Here is a 16,665-nt window from a genome sequence, read left to right as displayed (position 1 = left end):
CCTTCCCTTCACTTTTCAGACAGCGCAGGAGTTTACCCTATTTATAAAAAGTAAAAAATATTGCATTTTTTTTCAAAATTGTCGCTCTATTTTTGTTTATAGCCCAAAAAATAAAAACCGCAGAGGTGATCAAATACCACCAAAAGAAAGCTCTATTTGTGCGGAAAAAAGGACGCCAATTTTGTTTGGGAGCCACGTCGCACGACCGCGCAATTGTCTGTTAAAGCGACGCAGTCCCGAACTGTAAAAACCCCTTGGGTCTTTAGGCAGCATATTGGTCCGGTCCTTAAGTGGTTAAGCGGTTAATACATTACCATTTTCTGTCCCCATCTACTGATAATTTATATAAAAGAGCATATGTATATACTATTTTTTTTCCTGCTCATGTTTAGGGGTAAAGCTTAGCCAAGAGGAGAGGTTTACTTGCAGAGAACAACCATATCCCCCAAAAAAATATATAACTTGCATTGTTTACTCATCCCATTTAAAGCCAAGAAGGACCTTTTTATCCCTTACACAATATAACTATATATATATATATATATATATATATATATATATATATATATATATATATATATATATATATATATACACACACACACACACACACACACACACACACACACACATACATATATACATATATCTACTGTGTACACACACAGTTGTGCTCATAAGTTTACATACCCTGCCAGATTTTATGATTTCTTGGCCATTTTTCTGAGAATAAGATTGATAACATAAAAACTTTTCTTTCACTTATAGAATTATGGTTAGTGTTTGCCTGAAGCCATTTATTATCACAACAGAAAGTACCCAAATTACCCTGATCAAAAGTTTTACACACCCCAGTACTTAATCCCGTTTATTGCCCCCTTTAACATCAATAACAGCTTTAAGTCTTTAGTGGTATTTGTGGATGAGGCTCTTTATCTTATCAGAATGTAAAGCTGTTGATTCCTCTTGGCAAAAAGCCTCCAGTTCCTGTAAATTATTGGGCTGTCTTGCATGCACTGCACGTTTGAGATCTCCCCAAAGTGGCTCAATGATATTGAGGTCAGGAGACTGAGATGGGCCACTCCAGAACCTTCACTTTATTCTGCTGTAGCCAATGACAGGCCGACTTGGCCTTGTGTTTTGGATCATTGTCATATTGAAATGTCCAAGTACGCCCCATGCACAGCTTCCTGGATGATGAATGCAAATGTTCATTTAGTATTTTTTGAAAACACACTGCATTCATCTTGCCATCAATTTTCATCAAATGTCCTGTGCTTTTGTAGCTCACACATCCCCAAAACATCAGCGATCCACCGCCGTGTTTCACAGTAGGAATGGTATACATTTAATCATAGGCCTTATTGACTCCTCTCCAAATGTAGTGTTTATGGTTGTGGCCAAAAAGCAAAATTGTTGTCTCATCACTCCAAATGACTTTGTGTCTGAAGGTTTTACGGCTTGTTTTTGTACTGGTTTGCGTATTGTAAGAGGGATACTTTGTGGCATGTGCGTAGTAATGGCTTTCTTCTGGCGACTTAATCATGCAGCCCATCTTTCTTCAAGTGCCTCCTTATTGTGCATCTTGAAACAGCCACACCAACACCACATGTTTTGAGAGAGTCCTGTATTTCACCTGAAGTTATTTGTGGGTTTTTCTTTTTTTCCAGAACAATTACAATTTCCTGGCAGTTGTGCTGAAAATTTTTGTTGGTCTACCTGACCGTGGTTTGGTTTCAACAGAACCCCTGATTTTCCACTTCATTTTCCACTTCTTGATTAGAGTTTGAACACTGCTGATTGCCATACTTAATTACTTGGATAGCTTTTTATATCCCTTTCCTGTTTTATACAGTTCAACTACCCTTTCCCGCAGATCCTTTGACAATTCTTTTGCTTTCCCCATGACTCAGAATCCAGAAATGTCAGTTCAGCACTGGATGAAAGATGCAAGAGTCTGTCAGGAGTCCAGAAACTCATTGACCTTTTATACACACATACAAATTACAAGCAAACAGATCACAGGTGAGGATGGTAACTTTTAATAGCCTATAAAACCTCTTTCAACTTGTGTGCATGTTATCAGGCCAAAATCACAAGGGTATGTAAACTTTTGATCAGGGTCATTTGGGTAGTTTCTGTTGTGATAATGATTTACAGAGTAGACACAGCCAAACACTAACCATGATGACCAGGGTCCCCAGAGAGCCCCTACTTACATCAGGATACCCAGAGAGCCCCTCCTTACATCAGGATCCATAGAGAGCCTCCCTTTTACATCAGTATCCCAGAGCCCCCCTCATTACATCAGTGTTCCTAAAAAGCCCCTTACACCAGGGTCTCTAGATAGCCCCTCTTACATCAGGGTCCCCAGAGAGCCTTCCTACTTACCTCATGGTCCCCAAAGAGCCTCCCCCTTACATAAGGGTCCCCAGAGCCCTCTCATTACATCAGGGTCCCCAGAGAGCCCCTTCTTTACATCAGGGTCCCCAGAGAGCCCCCTTACATCAGGGTCCCCAGAGAGCACCCTTACATCAGGGTCCCCAGAGAGCCCATCCTTACATCAGGGTCCCCAGAGAGCCCCCTAACATCAGGGTCCCCAGAGAGCCCCTCCTTACATCAGGGTCACCAGAAAGCCCCTCTTCCATCAGAGTCCCTAGAGAGACCCCTTACATCAGGGTCCCCAGAGAGCCCCCTTACATCAGGGTCCCCAGAGAGCCCCTCCTTACATCAGGGTCCCCAGAGAGCCCCTCTTTACATCAGGGTCACCAGAGAGCCCCCCTTACATCAGGGTCCCCAGAGAGCCCCTCCTTACATCAAGGTCACCAGAGAGCCCCCCTTACATCAGGGTCCCTAGAGAGCCTCCCCTTTACATCAGGGTCCCCAAAGACTCCCTCATTACATCAGGGTCCCTAGAGAACCCCCCCTCACACCAGGGTCCCCAGAGAGCCCCCCTTACACCAGGGTCCTCAGAAAGCCCCCCTTACATCAGGGTCCCCAGAGAGCCTCCCCTTTACATCAGGGTCTGCAGAAAGCCCCTTTACATCAGAGTCGCCAGAGAGCCCCTTCTTACATCAGGGTCCCCAGAGAGCCCCCCCTTACATCAGGGTCCCTAGAGAGCCTCCCCTTCACATCAGGGTCCCCAGAGCCCCAATCATTACGTCAGAGTCCCAAAGAGTCTCCCCTACATCAGGGTCCCTAGATAGCCCCTCCTTACATCAGGGTCCCCAGAGAGCCTCCCTTACATCAGGGTCTGCAGAGAGTCCCCATTACATCAGGGCCCCCAGAGAGCCCCTCCTTACATCAGGGTCCCCAGAGAGCCCCTATTTACATCAGGGTCCCCAGAGAGACCATTTTTTTACACCAGGTTCCCCAGAGAGCCCCTTTTTTACATCAGGGTCCCCAGAGAGCCCGTCCTTACATCAGGGTCCCCAGAGAGTCCCTCCTTACATCAGGGTCCACAGAAGCCCCCCTTACATCAGGGTTCCCAGAGAGCCCCCCTTACATCAGGGTTCCCAGAGAGCCCCCCTTACATCAGGGTCCCCAGAGAGCCCCCCTTACATCAGGGTCCCTAGAGAGCCTCCCTTTTACATCAGTATCCCAGAGCCCCCCTCATTACATCAGTGTTCCCAAAATGCCCCTTACATCAGGGTCTCTAGATAACCCCTCTTACATCAGGGTCCCCAGAGAGCCTTCCTACTTACCTCATGGTCCCCAAAGAGCCTCCTCCTTACATAAGGGTCCCCAGAGCCCTCTCATTACATCAGGGTCCCCAGAGAGCCCCTTCTTTACATCAGGGTCTCCAGAGAGCCCCCTTACATCAGGGTCCCCAGAGAGCACCCTTACATCAGGGTCCCCAGAGAGCACCCTTACATCAGGGTCCCCAGAGAGCCCATCCTTACATCAGGGTCCCCAGAGAGCCCCCTAACATCAGGGTCCCCAGAGAGCCCCCTAACATCAGGGTCCCCAGAGAGCCCCTCCTTACATCAGGGTACACCAGAAAGCCCCTCTTACATCAGAGTCCCTAGAGAGCCCCCTTACATCAGGGTACCCAGAGAGCCCCCTTACATCAGGGTCCCCAGAGAGCCCCTCTTTACATCAGGGTCCCCAGAGAGCCCCTCCTTACATCAGGGTCCCCAGAGAGCGCCCCTTACATCAGGGTCCCCAGAGAGCCCCTCCTTACATCAGGGTCACCAGAGAGCCCCCCTTACATCAGGGTCCCTAGAGAGCCTCCCTTTACATCAGGGTCCCCAAAGACTCCCTCATTACATCAGGGTCCCTAGAGAACCCCCCCTCACACCAGGGTCCCCAGAGAGCCCCCCTTACACCAGGGTCCTCAGAAAGCCCCCCTTACATCAGGGTCCCCAGAGAGCCTCCTCTTTACATCAGGGTCTGCAGAAAGCCCCTTTACATCAGAGTCGCCAGAGAGCCCCTCCTTACATCAGAGTTCCCAGAGAGCCCCCCCTTACATCAGGGTCCCTAGAGAGCCTCCCCTTTACATCAGGGTCCCCAGAGCCCCAATCATTACATCGGGGTCCCAAAGAGTCTCCCCTTACATCAGGGTCCCTAGATAGCCCCTCCTTACATCAGGGTCCCCAGAGAGCCTCCCTTACATCAGGGTCTGCAGAGAGTCCCCATTACATCAGGGTCCCCAGAGAGCCCCTCCTTACATCAGGGTCCCCAGAGAGCCCCTATTTACATCAGGGTCCCCAGAGAGACCCTTTTTTACACCAGGTTCCTCAGAGAGCCCCTTTTTTTACATCAGGGTCCCCAGAGAGCCCGTCCTTACATCAGGGTTCCCAGAGAGTCCCTCCTTACATCAGGGTCCCCAGAAGCCCCCCTTACATCAGGGTTCCCAGAGAGCCCCCCTTACATCAGGGTCCCCAGAGAGCCCCCCCTTACATCAGGGTCCCCAGAGATCCCCCCTTACTTCGGAGTCCCCAAAGAGCTCTCCCTTACATCGGGGTCCCCAGAGGGCCCTCCCTTACATCGGGGGCCCTAGAGAACCTCCCCTTCACATTAGGGTCCCCAGAGCCCCAATCATTACATCGGGGTCCCAAAGAGTCTCCCCTTACATCAGGGTCCCTAGATAGCCCCTCCTTACATCAGGGTCCCCAGAGAGCCTCCCTTACATCAGGGTCTGCAGAGAGTCCCCATTACATCAGGGTCCCCAGAGAGCCCCTCCTTACATCAGGGTCCCCAGAAAGCCCCTATTTACATCAGGGTCCCCAGAGAGTACCCTTACATCAGGGTCCCCAGGGAGCCCATCCTTACATCAGGGTCCCCAGAGAGCCCCCTAACCTCAGGGTCCCCAGAGAGCCCCTCCTTACATCAGGGTCACCAGAAAGCCCCTCCTACATCAGAGTCCCTAGAGAGCCCCCTTACATCAGGGTACCCAGATAGCCCCCTTACATCAGGGTCCCCAGAGAGTCCCTCCTTACATCAGGGTCCCCAGAGAGCCCCTCCTTACATCAGGGTCCCCAGAGCGCCCCTTACATCAGGGTCCCCAGAGAGCCCCTCCTTACATCAGGGTCACCAGAGAGCCCCCCTTACATCAGGGTCCCTAGAGAGCCTCCCTTTACATCAGGGTCCCCAAAGACTCCCTCATTACATCAGGGTCCCCAAAGACTCCCTCATTACATCAGGGTCCCTAGAGAACCCCCCCTCACACCAGGGTCCCCAGAGAGCCCCCCTTACACCAGGGTCCTCAGAAAGCCCCCTTACATCAGGGTCCCCAGAGAGCCTCCCCTTTACATCAGGGTCTGCAGAAAGCCCCTTTACATCAGAGTCGCCAGAGAGCCCCTCCTTACATCAGAGTTCCCAGAGAGCCCCCCCTTACATCAGGGTCCCTAGAGAGCCTCCCCTTTACATCAGGGTCCCCAGAGCCCCAATCATTACATCGGGGTCCCAAAGAGTCTCCCCTTACATCAGGGTCCCTAGATAGCCCCTCCTTACATCAGGGTCCCCAGAGAGCCTCCCTTACATCAGGGTCTGCAGAGAGTCCCCATTACATCAGGGTCCCCAGAGAGCCCCTCCTTACATCAGGGTCCCCAGAGAGCCCCTATTTACATCAGGGTCCCCAGAGAGACCCTTTTTTTACACCAGGTTCCCCAGAGAGCCCCTTTTTTTACATCAGGGTCCCCAGAGAGCCTGTCCTTACATCAGGGTTCCCAGAGAGTCCCTCCTTACATCAGGGTCCCCAGAAGACCCCCTTACATCAGGGTTCCCAGAGAGCCCCCGTTACATCAGGGTCCCCAGAGAGCCCCCCTTACATCAGGGTCCCCAGAGAGCCCCCCCTTACATCAGGGTCCCCAGAGATCCCCCCTTACATCGGGGTCCCCAGAGGGCTCTCCCTTACATCGGGGTCCCCAGAGGGCCCTCCCTTACATCGGGGTCCCCAGAGAGCCCTCCTTACATCAGGGCCCCAAGACAACTGCACATCCCCCCTTCCAGAGGTTCCCCTGTACCTGGTTGATCTCCACTGTGCACCTCCAACTCCCAGCACATCTCTGGACCTCCCACCTGGGGGGAGGCGGTGATTAGCAGCTCTATGATGCCCACAGGATCTCTCTGGGGCTAGTAGTTCTCTTCCCGAGTGTATACAGTGGGGAGGGGAGGGCTTCTGACCTGACCAGGTATCAGAAAGAGTGTAGAAGCAGAGCCGAGTCACTTGTAAACTGACTGACACGGATACATGCCCGGGTCAATGGCCCCTCTCTGCTGTATACAGTCGGGAAGAAAACTACTAGCCACAGGGAGATCCCACGGCTCGCAGGCACCATGGAGCTGCCGTCCACTCCCCCCACTGCATAATAAATTGACAACCAGTAGTGCAGGGGAAGAATAACGTGCCTTGCCCCCCCCCCCCCCCCCACAGCGGCAGAACGCCAGGGCCCAGTTGCAAAGTTCCGCCACTGGGTGAACTCGTTCCGGTGTCTTACTGGTTTTCACAACCTAAGGTCCATCCAGGAAGTAATGTAGACATTTTCCATTGAACAAACTAGATGCTGAAGTAAGGGCTGGTGTAGGAAAAAAATAGAAATCTTTTTCTTTTCTGCAAAATAAGTACATTCATTGGTACATATGGAAGTTGGAATTTAGAAAATAAAGGTGAAATTAGCCTTTAAGGACTGAACACCTACACTCTATTTAAATACATAGAAATAATTGGTCCATGCCGTCATAAATGAGTCGATAGTGTTTGGCTTGGAATCTTTGATTTTTAATTCTGGCAGTAACATCTGGTTACTTTGCTTTGCAGATATTTTTCCTTGAAAAACTTTAAGTGTTTGATGAAAAGGGATGCCTCCAGAACACGGAACTCTGCAGACTAAGCAGCTAACCTCATAAGCCGCACTGCCTACACACTCATTAAAACATTGTTCCATTATATCACAGCAGGCCGTGTACAATAATCCGTGATTACACATCTCCACCAACTTGACTGGCACTGCCATCTACAGTGTTTATTAGTCTGCAATTAATACCGTTCATTTTCAAATCAAATATTATCATCCCAGTTTAAGTGCCTTTGTTCCTATAAATGGACATCTGAAAGCTGAAATCACACGGTCTACTAGTATTTAAATATTTGGCAGATTCCACATTATTCAGATGGGCTTGTCAGCAGCCTGAAGCTGCAGTTATATATAGTCCTCCTAATTACTCCCCCTGATCGGCATCTTACAGGCAGGAAACAATGCAGAACTGCAGTTTGCGATCTTGGGCAATACAGCGCACAGCTAAACGTCAGTAAACAGTCTCATAATCAACATATTGAGTTTAGTCTGAAGCCAATCACTTAAAAGAATAGCATACCTTTTCATCTAGAGCTTTGTGGTGCTCAAAGAGAGATTTCAGAGCTTTAAGAACTTCCACTTCACTGGAAACACCTGAGGGGGACTGTGCTTGGCGTTTCACCACCGTCATCCTCAATGACCTTTCGTGTCTTGAAACAAGGCACTCCAGATGCTCTAACAAAAGCTGTTGGATTGAAGGTAAATAAATCAGTCACTGCGCTTTCAAAGGTTAGTTTAATTGAACTGTTAACTTTGCTGCATGCCTGGATAATGGATCTGAGAGCAGAACAATAATTGTTTGATCAAAGAGTAATAAAGAGAAATGGAGAAACATTTATAATAACTAAAACTGGTGCACACAGAATCTGGTGCAGCTTTATACAGTAACCAATCAGCTTCTAAAAGCTTAAAAAGGAAGTAAACCCAAGAAAAAAAAACAACCACCTGCAAGACAAAGCCATAATGAGCTAGTATGCATGGAATACTAGCTCATTATGTAATACTCACCTCCGATCGAAGCCCCCGTAGCCGTCCTCTAACGCCCGGGCAGCCGACATCTTGGCCTGGGCTTACTTCCGTGTATCGTGGCTCCGGCGCTCTGATTGGCCGGAGCCGTGATTACAACACTGCTGCGCAAATGCGCGCGGGAGCCGACAGTGGCGGCACGGCCTCAATGAGGAATGGCACTCTACAGTGCGCCTGCACTGCTTGTGTACGGTGCATGTGCCATAGACAGCGGTGTCCGTGATTATAGTAAATACCTCCTAAATCGTGGAGGTTTAGGAGATATCTCAAGCACCTACAGGTAAGCCTTAATCTAGGCTTACCTGTAGGTTAAAGTGATTTACAACCACTTTAAGGCTGGGTTCACACTATTGCGAATTGGATGCCGCAAGCTCTACAATTAGCCAGTCTACTAGACTCGGCTGATTATAGATCAGTGTAAGGGGCTGATATTGACCCCTTACCACCTGATCAGCTGTCAACCAATGACAGCTGATCACATGATGTAAACAGAGCTTGCAATGGGCTTTTTTTATCTTCAGGCTCACAGCGTGGGAAGAAAAAAAAACCTGATCCCCGACATCTGTCAGAGATTTCCCGAACAGAGAGCTACCGCCGCCTCATCTATGCCCACCAGTGCCACCTACCAGTGCAAAACAGTGCTGTCTTCAAGTGCCCACCAGTGCCACCTATCAATGCCCACCAGTGCCACCTATCAGTGCTACATATCAGTGGCGATCAGTGCTGCCAATCAGTACCCATCAGTGCCTCAACATCAGCACTGCTTATTAGTATCACCTACCAGTGCCTATCAGTGCCACATATCAGTGCCCTTTTGTGCCGCCCAGTGCCCATCAGTGCCGCCTTATCAGTGCCCATCAGTGCCACTCATCAGTGCCCACCAGAGCTGCCTTATCAGTGCCGCCTTATCATTGCCTATCAGTGCAGCCTCATCAGCGCACATCAGTGAAAGAGAAAAAATACCTGTTTGCAAAATTTTATAACAAACTATGAAAACTATTTTTTTGGTTTCAAAATATTGGTCTTTTTCCGTTTGTTTAGCAAAAAATAAGAACCACAGTAGTAAAAAAGGTCTGGTTTACACCTATGCATTTTCAGTTTTTCAGAAACACACTACAGTCCATTTAACATGGTTTCCTATGGATGTAGTTCACATCTGTGCATTTTATAGAAAGGGCCAGGGACTTTTTTTCTGGTTTTTGGTTCCATAGACTTTAATGGATCAAAAATGTGTATTGAAAAATTCTCAATGCACCGGGAACATGCAAACTGCAACCTGCATAGGTGTGAATCAGGCCTTAATAACAACAAAAGAAAGCTCTATTTGTGTGAAAAAAATTATAAAAATGTTTTACGAGTATAGTGTTGCATGACCGCGCAATTGTCATTCAAATGCCTCGTACACACGATCAGATTTCCATAGTACAAAGTCGTGGAATTTCGTGCGAAGGGCTTTGGTCAGGAACTTGTTCTGCATACAAACGGCAAAACGTTGGCGGCTAAATAACAGAAACAACGTGTTTTTTCTGCTCTTTAGTGCCACCCTTTGGTCAACTTCTGCTAATGTTGTCTTATGGTTAGAATTGCTTGTTGGTATTTTGAAACTTTTTTCAGATGATTTTTGTTGTCTGAAAACTTTAAAGTATGCTTTCCCACATTCGTTGTCGGAAATTCCGATAACAACTGTCCGATGGAGCCTACAGACTGTCGGATTATCCAACAGCTTGCCATCACACAATTCCCGTCGGAAAATACGATCGTGTTTGTACGAGGCAAAAGAGTGACAGCACTGAAAGCTGAATATTGGCCTGGGCAGGAAGGGGGTATATGTGCCAAGTGGTTAAAATCCCTTTTTTTTTTACAACAGGCTCCTTTGTTTAAATTCTGCTGCAAAGGATGACCCATTGGTTGTTGTGAAGGCGGCAGATGGCAGTAGTATCGAAAATGCATCAAAACACCACCAAATCACACCAAAAATTGTATCAAATCACAGCTGCACTTAGGTTATAGAAGAGAAGGAAGGTGATTATAAAATTGTTTAGCTATAAGAAAAGATTTTAGAGTCCATTCACACTTGTGCTAGGGTTAGGGGTTAGGGGTTTAGGGGTTAGGTTTAGGGTTAGGGGTTAGAGGTAGGGTTAGGGGTTAGGGGTTAGGGTTATGGGTTAGGGTTAGGGTTTAAGGTTAGGGGTTAGGGTTAGGGTTACAGTTTCCCATTGAAGAATATGGCTAGGAGGTCAAAGGTCACAGGGCGTGGCTGACCCCCCTTCACCAAAGTGTACCGCCTACCCCAACTAAGTCGGGAATAAACAAGTCGGGGAATGAACAAGTCATTCTTTTCAATGGCACCCGGTCAAATCACTGCTACTTAAAGTCGCAGCAATGTTGAAAAGGTGCCTGCACTACTTTGGTGAGACTTTTGATAGCGACTTTGATCCACAGAATGTAAAGTTGAATCAGAATCGCACCAAAAGTCGCTCTCCTAAGTCGCACTATTAATCATGAAACTTTGGAGATGCGCTAATGTGAAAGGAGCACGAGTCTGCTTTGAACTGTGATACTTGCCATCACTATTAGTAAGGACTGAACAGATCTTTGGATTTGCAGTAACTGCAATTGCTGAGCGTACCCATTATTATTGCAATATAAATAATTATTATTATTATTATTATTATACAGGATTTATATAGCGCCAACAGTTTGCGCAGCGATTTACAACACAAGGGCAGACAGTACAGTTACAATACAATTCACTACAAGAGGAATCAGAGGGCCCTGCTCGTTAGAGCTTATTGGTTATAGAATAATTAAAACCACAACTCACTTTTCTTATTTGTTTTGTGATGTAAAGTATACTTTGAATTATCAAAGATTATACATATAAACCTTCCTATCTCTGTTATAAAAGCAGGGGCTCCAGAATTGTGGCTCTGAGCTTGTTTTCAAGTTGTTAGTTGTAACCCTATCATCAGGTACTCTGTACTGTATCTGTGTTATAGCTCAAGAATTATGATGTTCACATTAATAAGGAACTCATTATACTACCCAGGCTAGGTTTTTTCCTGATAGATTTTAATAATTATGGCCGAATGCCAGGAACATTAAAAATGCTATTACTTGCTCATTTAAGAATGATTACATTTATTTTTTAATTCATGTAGCACTTTTACTTTGTATTAGCCATTTTTATTCCCTGTACTGTAGTACTTAGACTGGGAGAAGGAAGGAAAGAACTAGGAGTCAGAACAGCTTACTGAGGAGGAACAGGAAGTGAGAAATTCAGACAAAGAAAACAAAGAAAAAAAACATTTAGAAGGGAAATGGAAGAAAAGGGTAAGTGAACCAACAATGCACTAGCTTAAAGGAACCTTTTTAGAGAATACAAAAACAAACCTTTACAACCCCTTTAACCTCCCTGGCGGTATGATTCTTTCAGAAAAAAGGTGCTGAAAGCGGTACAATTATTTGCAAGGAAATTTGGCGTTTTATACTGTAGGCCTGTAATTTTTAGGAATAACTCACTTAAAGCGGTAGTTCACCCTCCTTCACCTCATTATTCCATTACTTTCGGCATCGTAGCGCGAGCTACGGTATGCCGGTCTTAAATTTTTAATCCCCGTACTCACTGTGCTATCGATGATTGAAGAATCCGACTCCCGCGGGGAATGGGCGTGCCTATGGAGAGGGAGGATGATTGACGGCCGGCTCTGGCACGTCACGCTCCCCGAAGACAGCCGGAGTCCGGAGTAGGTCTCGGCTATTCACAGCGCCTGCGCACAGGCTATGCGCAGGCGCTGTGAATAGCCAAGCCTATTTCGGCTATTTCCGGAGAAGCGTGACGTGCCAGGGCCGGCCGTCAATCACCTTCTCTCACCATAGGAACGCCCATTCCCCGGATTCTTCAATCATCGATAGCACAGTGAGTACGGGGATTAAAAATTTAGGACCGGCATACCGTAGCTCGCGCTACGATGCCGAAAGCAATGGTCTAATAAAAAAAAACATTTTTTTTTTTTTTTAACAGGGTGAACCCCCGCTTTAAATCTGACCAAACAAGAGTCTAATAGGCATCCCGGGTATGACATTTTTTTAAAAACAAAATTTTAAATTATAATATAATAAATAATTATAAATAATTATAGCAAGTAATAATATAATTAAAATAAAAATTATTCAATAATGTAATCAAATCAAAATCACTGAAATTTGCTCAGTTGCAGAATTGTTGCTGTCATTATTTTTTTTTTTTTATGACGAATTTCCCCACAAATCGCTATCGCACAATTCTGCAAGTGATTATAATTTATTATCGCTGTTTTCTAGCTGATCTAAAACCATTTTTGACATAAAAAGACACTTTTGGTTGCTATGGACAATCTACAGTTTTCAGGCAGAAAAAAAAAGGTTTTTATTATATAAAAGTACATGTAGGACACTGGGCAGACCACTAGGGACAAGGGGTGTGTGTTTTTTTTACATACAGTACTGTAATCTATAAGATTACAGTATACTGTATGTATAGTGTTTGTTTACTTTTTTGAATTTGGCGCCGATCTCCGCTCCCGTGCGTCGTAACGTCGCAGGGAACGGAGATCGGCGGCACAGGAGGACGCTGTGTGAATCGAGCGAGGTCCCGCTCGCTCACACAGCGTGGTGACATCGCTGGATCCAGGAGAAGGTAAGCCAGCGTGCGCTGCAGGCTCTGCATATCTACCCCGAGCGTGACTCGGGGTTACCGATTTTGGTAGAAAAAATCAACCCCGAGTGACGCTCGGGGATACCGCCAGGAGGGTTAAAGGGGTTGTAAAATGTAAAAATAAAATTTTCTAAATAGCTTCCTTTACCTTAGTGCAGTCCTCCTTCACTTACCTCATCCTTCCATTTTGCTTTTAAATGTCCTTATTTCTTTCTTATTTCTTCTGAGAAATCCTCACTTCCTGTTCTTCTGTCTGTAACTACACACCATAATGCAAGGCTTTCTCCCTGGTGTGGAATGTCGTGCTCGCCCCCTTCCTTGGACTACACGAGAGTCAGGATGCCCACTAACGCAAAGCTCCTTTCTCAATCTGCAACGTAGAGAGCGTCCTGACTCTCTTGTAGTCCAAGGGAGGGGGCGAGCACGACACTCCACACCAGGGAGAAAGCCTTGCATTACGGTGTGGAGTTACAGACAGAAGAACAGGAAGTGAGGATTTCTCAGAAGAAATAAGGACATTTAAAAGCAAAATGGAAGGATGAGGAAAAGTGAAGGAGGACTGCACTAAGGTAAAGGAAGCTATATAGGAAAACAAAATTGTACCTTTACAACCCCTTTTTTTATTTTCTAAATAGGTTCCTTTAAGCTAGTGCATTGTTGGTTCACTTACCTTTTCCTTCAATTTTCCTTCTAAATGTTTTTTTTCTTTGTTTTCTTTGTCTGAATTTCTCACTTCCTGTTCCTCCTCAGTAAGCTGTTCTGGCTGACTAAACCCGCTTGGATGATGGTGGAAAGCTTACTGAGGAGAAACAGGAAGTGAGAAATTCAGACAAAGAAAAAAAACATTTAGAAGGGAAATCGAAGGAAAAGGTAAGTGAACCAACAATGCACTAGCTTAAAGGAACCTATTTAGAAAATAAAAAACAAACCTTTGCAACCCCTTTAAGCTGGCAAAAAAACAAATAAAAAATCAATAAATGTGTTGATAGAAGGAGAGAGAGGGAATAAGGGAGAGCCATCTTTGTATCATTGGGAGGGGGGATTTACTTTCACTTCCTGTCCCATATCCTGCAAATCAACATCTTGCTTACTGGGAACTTAAACCCCCTTTCCTGCCCAGGCCATTTTTCAGCTTTCAGAGCTGTCGCATTTTGAATGACAATTGCGCCGTCATGCAACAATGTACCCATATGAAACTGTTATATTTTTTTCACACAAATTGAGCTTTCTTTTGGTCATATTTAATCACTGCTGTTTTTATTTTTTTTGCATTTTTTTTTTAAAAAGACCAACATTTTTGCAAACAGGTAATTGTTCTCCTTCATTGATGTGCGCTTATGAGGCTGCACAGATGGGCACTAATAGGCTGCACTGATGGGCACTGATAGGCGGCACTGATAGGCTGCACTGTTGGGTACTGATAGGATGCACTGATGGGCACTGATAAGGTAGCACTGGTTGGCACTGATAGGTGGCACTTTGAGGTGGCACTGATGCGGGGCACTGATGGTCAGCACTGAAGGGCACTGATAGGTGGCACTAAAGGGCACTGATAGTCGGCACTGATGGGCACTAATGGGTGGCAATGAAGGGCATTGAAAGGCAGCACTAATAGGTGGCACTGATGGGCACTGATTAGCAGCATGGATAGGTGGCAATGATGGGCACTGATAAATGGCACTGGTGGACACTGATAGGCAGCACTTGTATGCACTGGTAGCTGGCACTGACAGGTGACACTGGTAGGCACTGCTTATCAGCAGTGAGTGTCAGTGTGTGGGACCGATCTCCCTCTGACAGAAGCCGGTGATCGTTTTTTTTTCATATGAAAAAAAAAGCAGATTACGATCTTGTTTTACATCACATGATCAGTTGTCATTGGCTGACAGCTAAAAAAGGGTGTTCTCTGTCTTCACCCCCAGTTTGGTGATTCCCTTTTTGAGTACACGGTGTCTAGAATATTATCCAACCCAATTTTAATATGTACAGTTGAACCTCGGAATGCGAGTAACGTGGTTAACAAGCGTTTTGCAATACGAGCATTTTCTTCTAAAATCCTGGCTCGGTTTGCATGTGTTGTCTCACAAAACGTGCAGGATTCAAGCCTCTGTGGTGTGCAGTACCACATTTGGCCAGAGGTGGGGGGCGCCGGAGCCGAGCGGATCCGATTGGAGCCATTTGGAAATACTCGGAAATACACAGTTACACGGAATTGCATGCCATAGAAGTCAATGCGAAACTAATTATTTTAATTTCCATTGACTTTTATGGGGAAACTCACTTTGATATGCAAGTGCTTTGAATTGCAAGCAATCTCCTGGAACGGATTATGCTCGTAATTCAAAGTTCCACTGTATTGTCATTTTGTACATTTTTGTGATAAATAATTAGTAAACTTTTAAAACCTTTTCAAAGATACTTTCTATTCACTCTAAAAATTACCTATTGCCATTAAAGTCCTATTATGAGGGTTTCTTTCGCCATGTATTGGCTGACAGCTGAGTCTCATTGACCCACTGATCACAGAGCATGCTCGGGAGGACATACATGGACAATTTAGGCCCATGCTGTAGACGTCTTTCTGAGGAGGTTAGAACAAGGGTTACAAAAATTCTCCTCTGTTACTTTTCTGGTGACAACCCAAAATGTGGGTATTTCTTTTATTTTCACTGATAATAGTAAAACTGGACAAATAGAGAGGATGAATCTCCCTAAGGCCGGCCATACATGGGTCGAATTCCCAAAGAATTTCCTTTTTCGAAAATGTTTTCTAAGAATTTTCATATATCGCACCATTAGTGGGTCGCAGCAATGGCTGATTTTCGTGCAGCCATTGAATTTGAGTGATCGAGCATGTTGGACATTTTTTGAAAAATGTATGATTTTCTAATTAATGATGGGAGAATCGTGTGAGAAATATAATCAAAAAAGAAATGCGCATATGGCCTCGTACACACGACCGAGAAACTCGACAGAATCCATCAAGAAACTTGGTGGGAGAACTTTTTTGCCGAGGAAAACGGTCGTGTGTATGTTTTTCATCGAGGAAACTGTTGAGGAACTCGACAAAGAAAAAAAGAGAACAAGTTCTCTTTTTCCTCGACGGGAGTCTCAATTTCCTCGTCGGGCTGGTTTTCGACAAGAAACTCGAGCATGTGTATGCTAAGAAACCTGCGCATGCTCAGAATAAAGTATGAGACGGGAGTAAAAGTAGCGTTTGTAATGGAGGTAACACATTTTTCACGCTGTAACAGACTGCAAAGTGCAAATTGTCTCCGACCAAACTTTTACTTAATACACAGTAACATGAGATTAGCAAAAGCAGCCCCAAGGGTTGTGCCAGTGGAATCGAACTTCCCCTGCCATTGTATGTGTTGTACGTCACCGCGTTTGAGAACAAGGAGATTTTGTCTTGACCGTGTGTACGCAAAGCAAGCTTGTCGAGTTCCTCGACAAGCCTAACAAGGAACTCGTCGAGGAAAACGATGTGTCTTTTCCGAGTGTACGAGGCCTGAGTGCAAGAAAAGAAAATTCCCAGAAAGAAAAGAAAATTCACAGCCTCAGTAGGCTTGCCCCCATCATCCGAGCCCTTCTGGCTGGGGGTTAGTCAGCGTGCTCGCCCCCTTGGGAGACTTGCCTCAAAAC

General features: G+C 46.0%; 1 protein-coding gene across 12 annotated transcripts in view; it reads right to left on the bottom strand.

Moving 5' to 3' along the window:
* The window catches only part of PPFIA2 (PTPRF interacting protein alpha 2), a 480,721-nt gene that overhangs the window by 222,694 nt on the left and 241,362 nt on the right, over window positions 1-16,665 (bottom strand). For all 12 annotated transcript variants that reach the window (XM_040344191.1, XM_040344192.1, XM_040344193.1 and 9 more), the window contains one exon: window positions 7,819-7,983. In XM_040344191.1, coding sequence (XP_040200125.1) covers window positions 7,819-7,983 — 165 coding nt within the window. The remainder of the gene's footprint in view (window positions 1-7,818; window positions 7,984-16,665) is intronic.

Source organism: Rana temporaria, chromosome 3, assembly GCF_905171775.1.
Source record: "Rana temporaria chromosome 3, aRanTem1.1, whole genome shotgun sequence".
Lineage (NCBI taxonomy): Eukaryota > Metazoa > Chordata > Amphibia > Anura > Ranidae > Rana > Rana temporaria.
The sequence above is the reverse complement of the archived record's forward strand: the minus strand, read 5'-3'. Positions and strand labels throughout refer to the sequence as shown.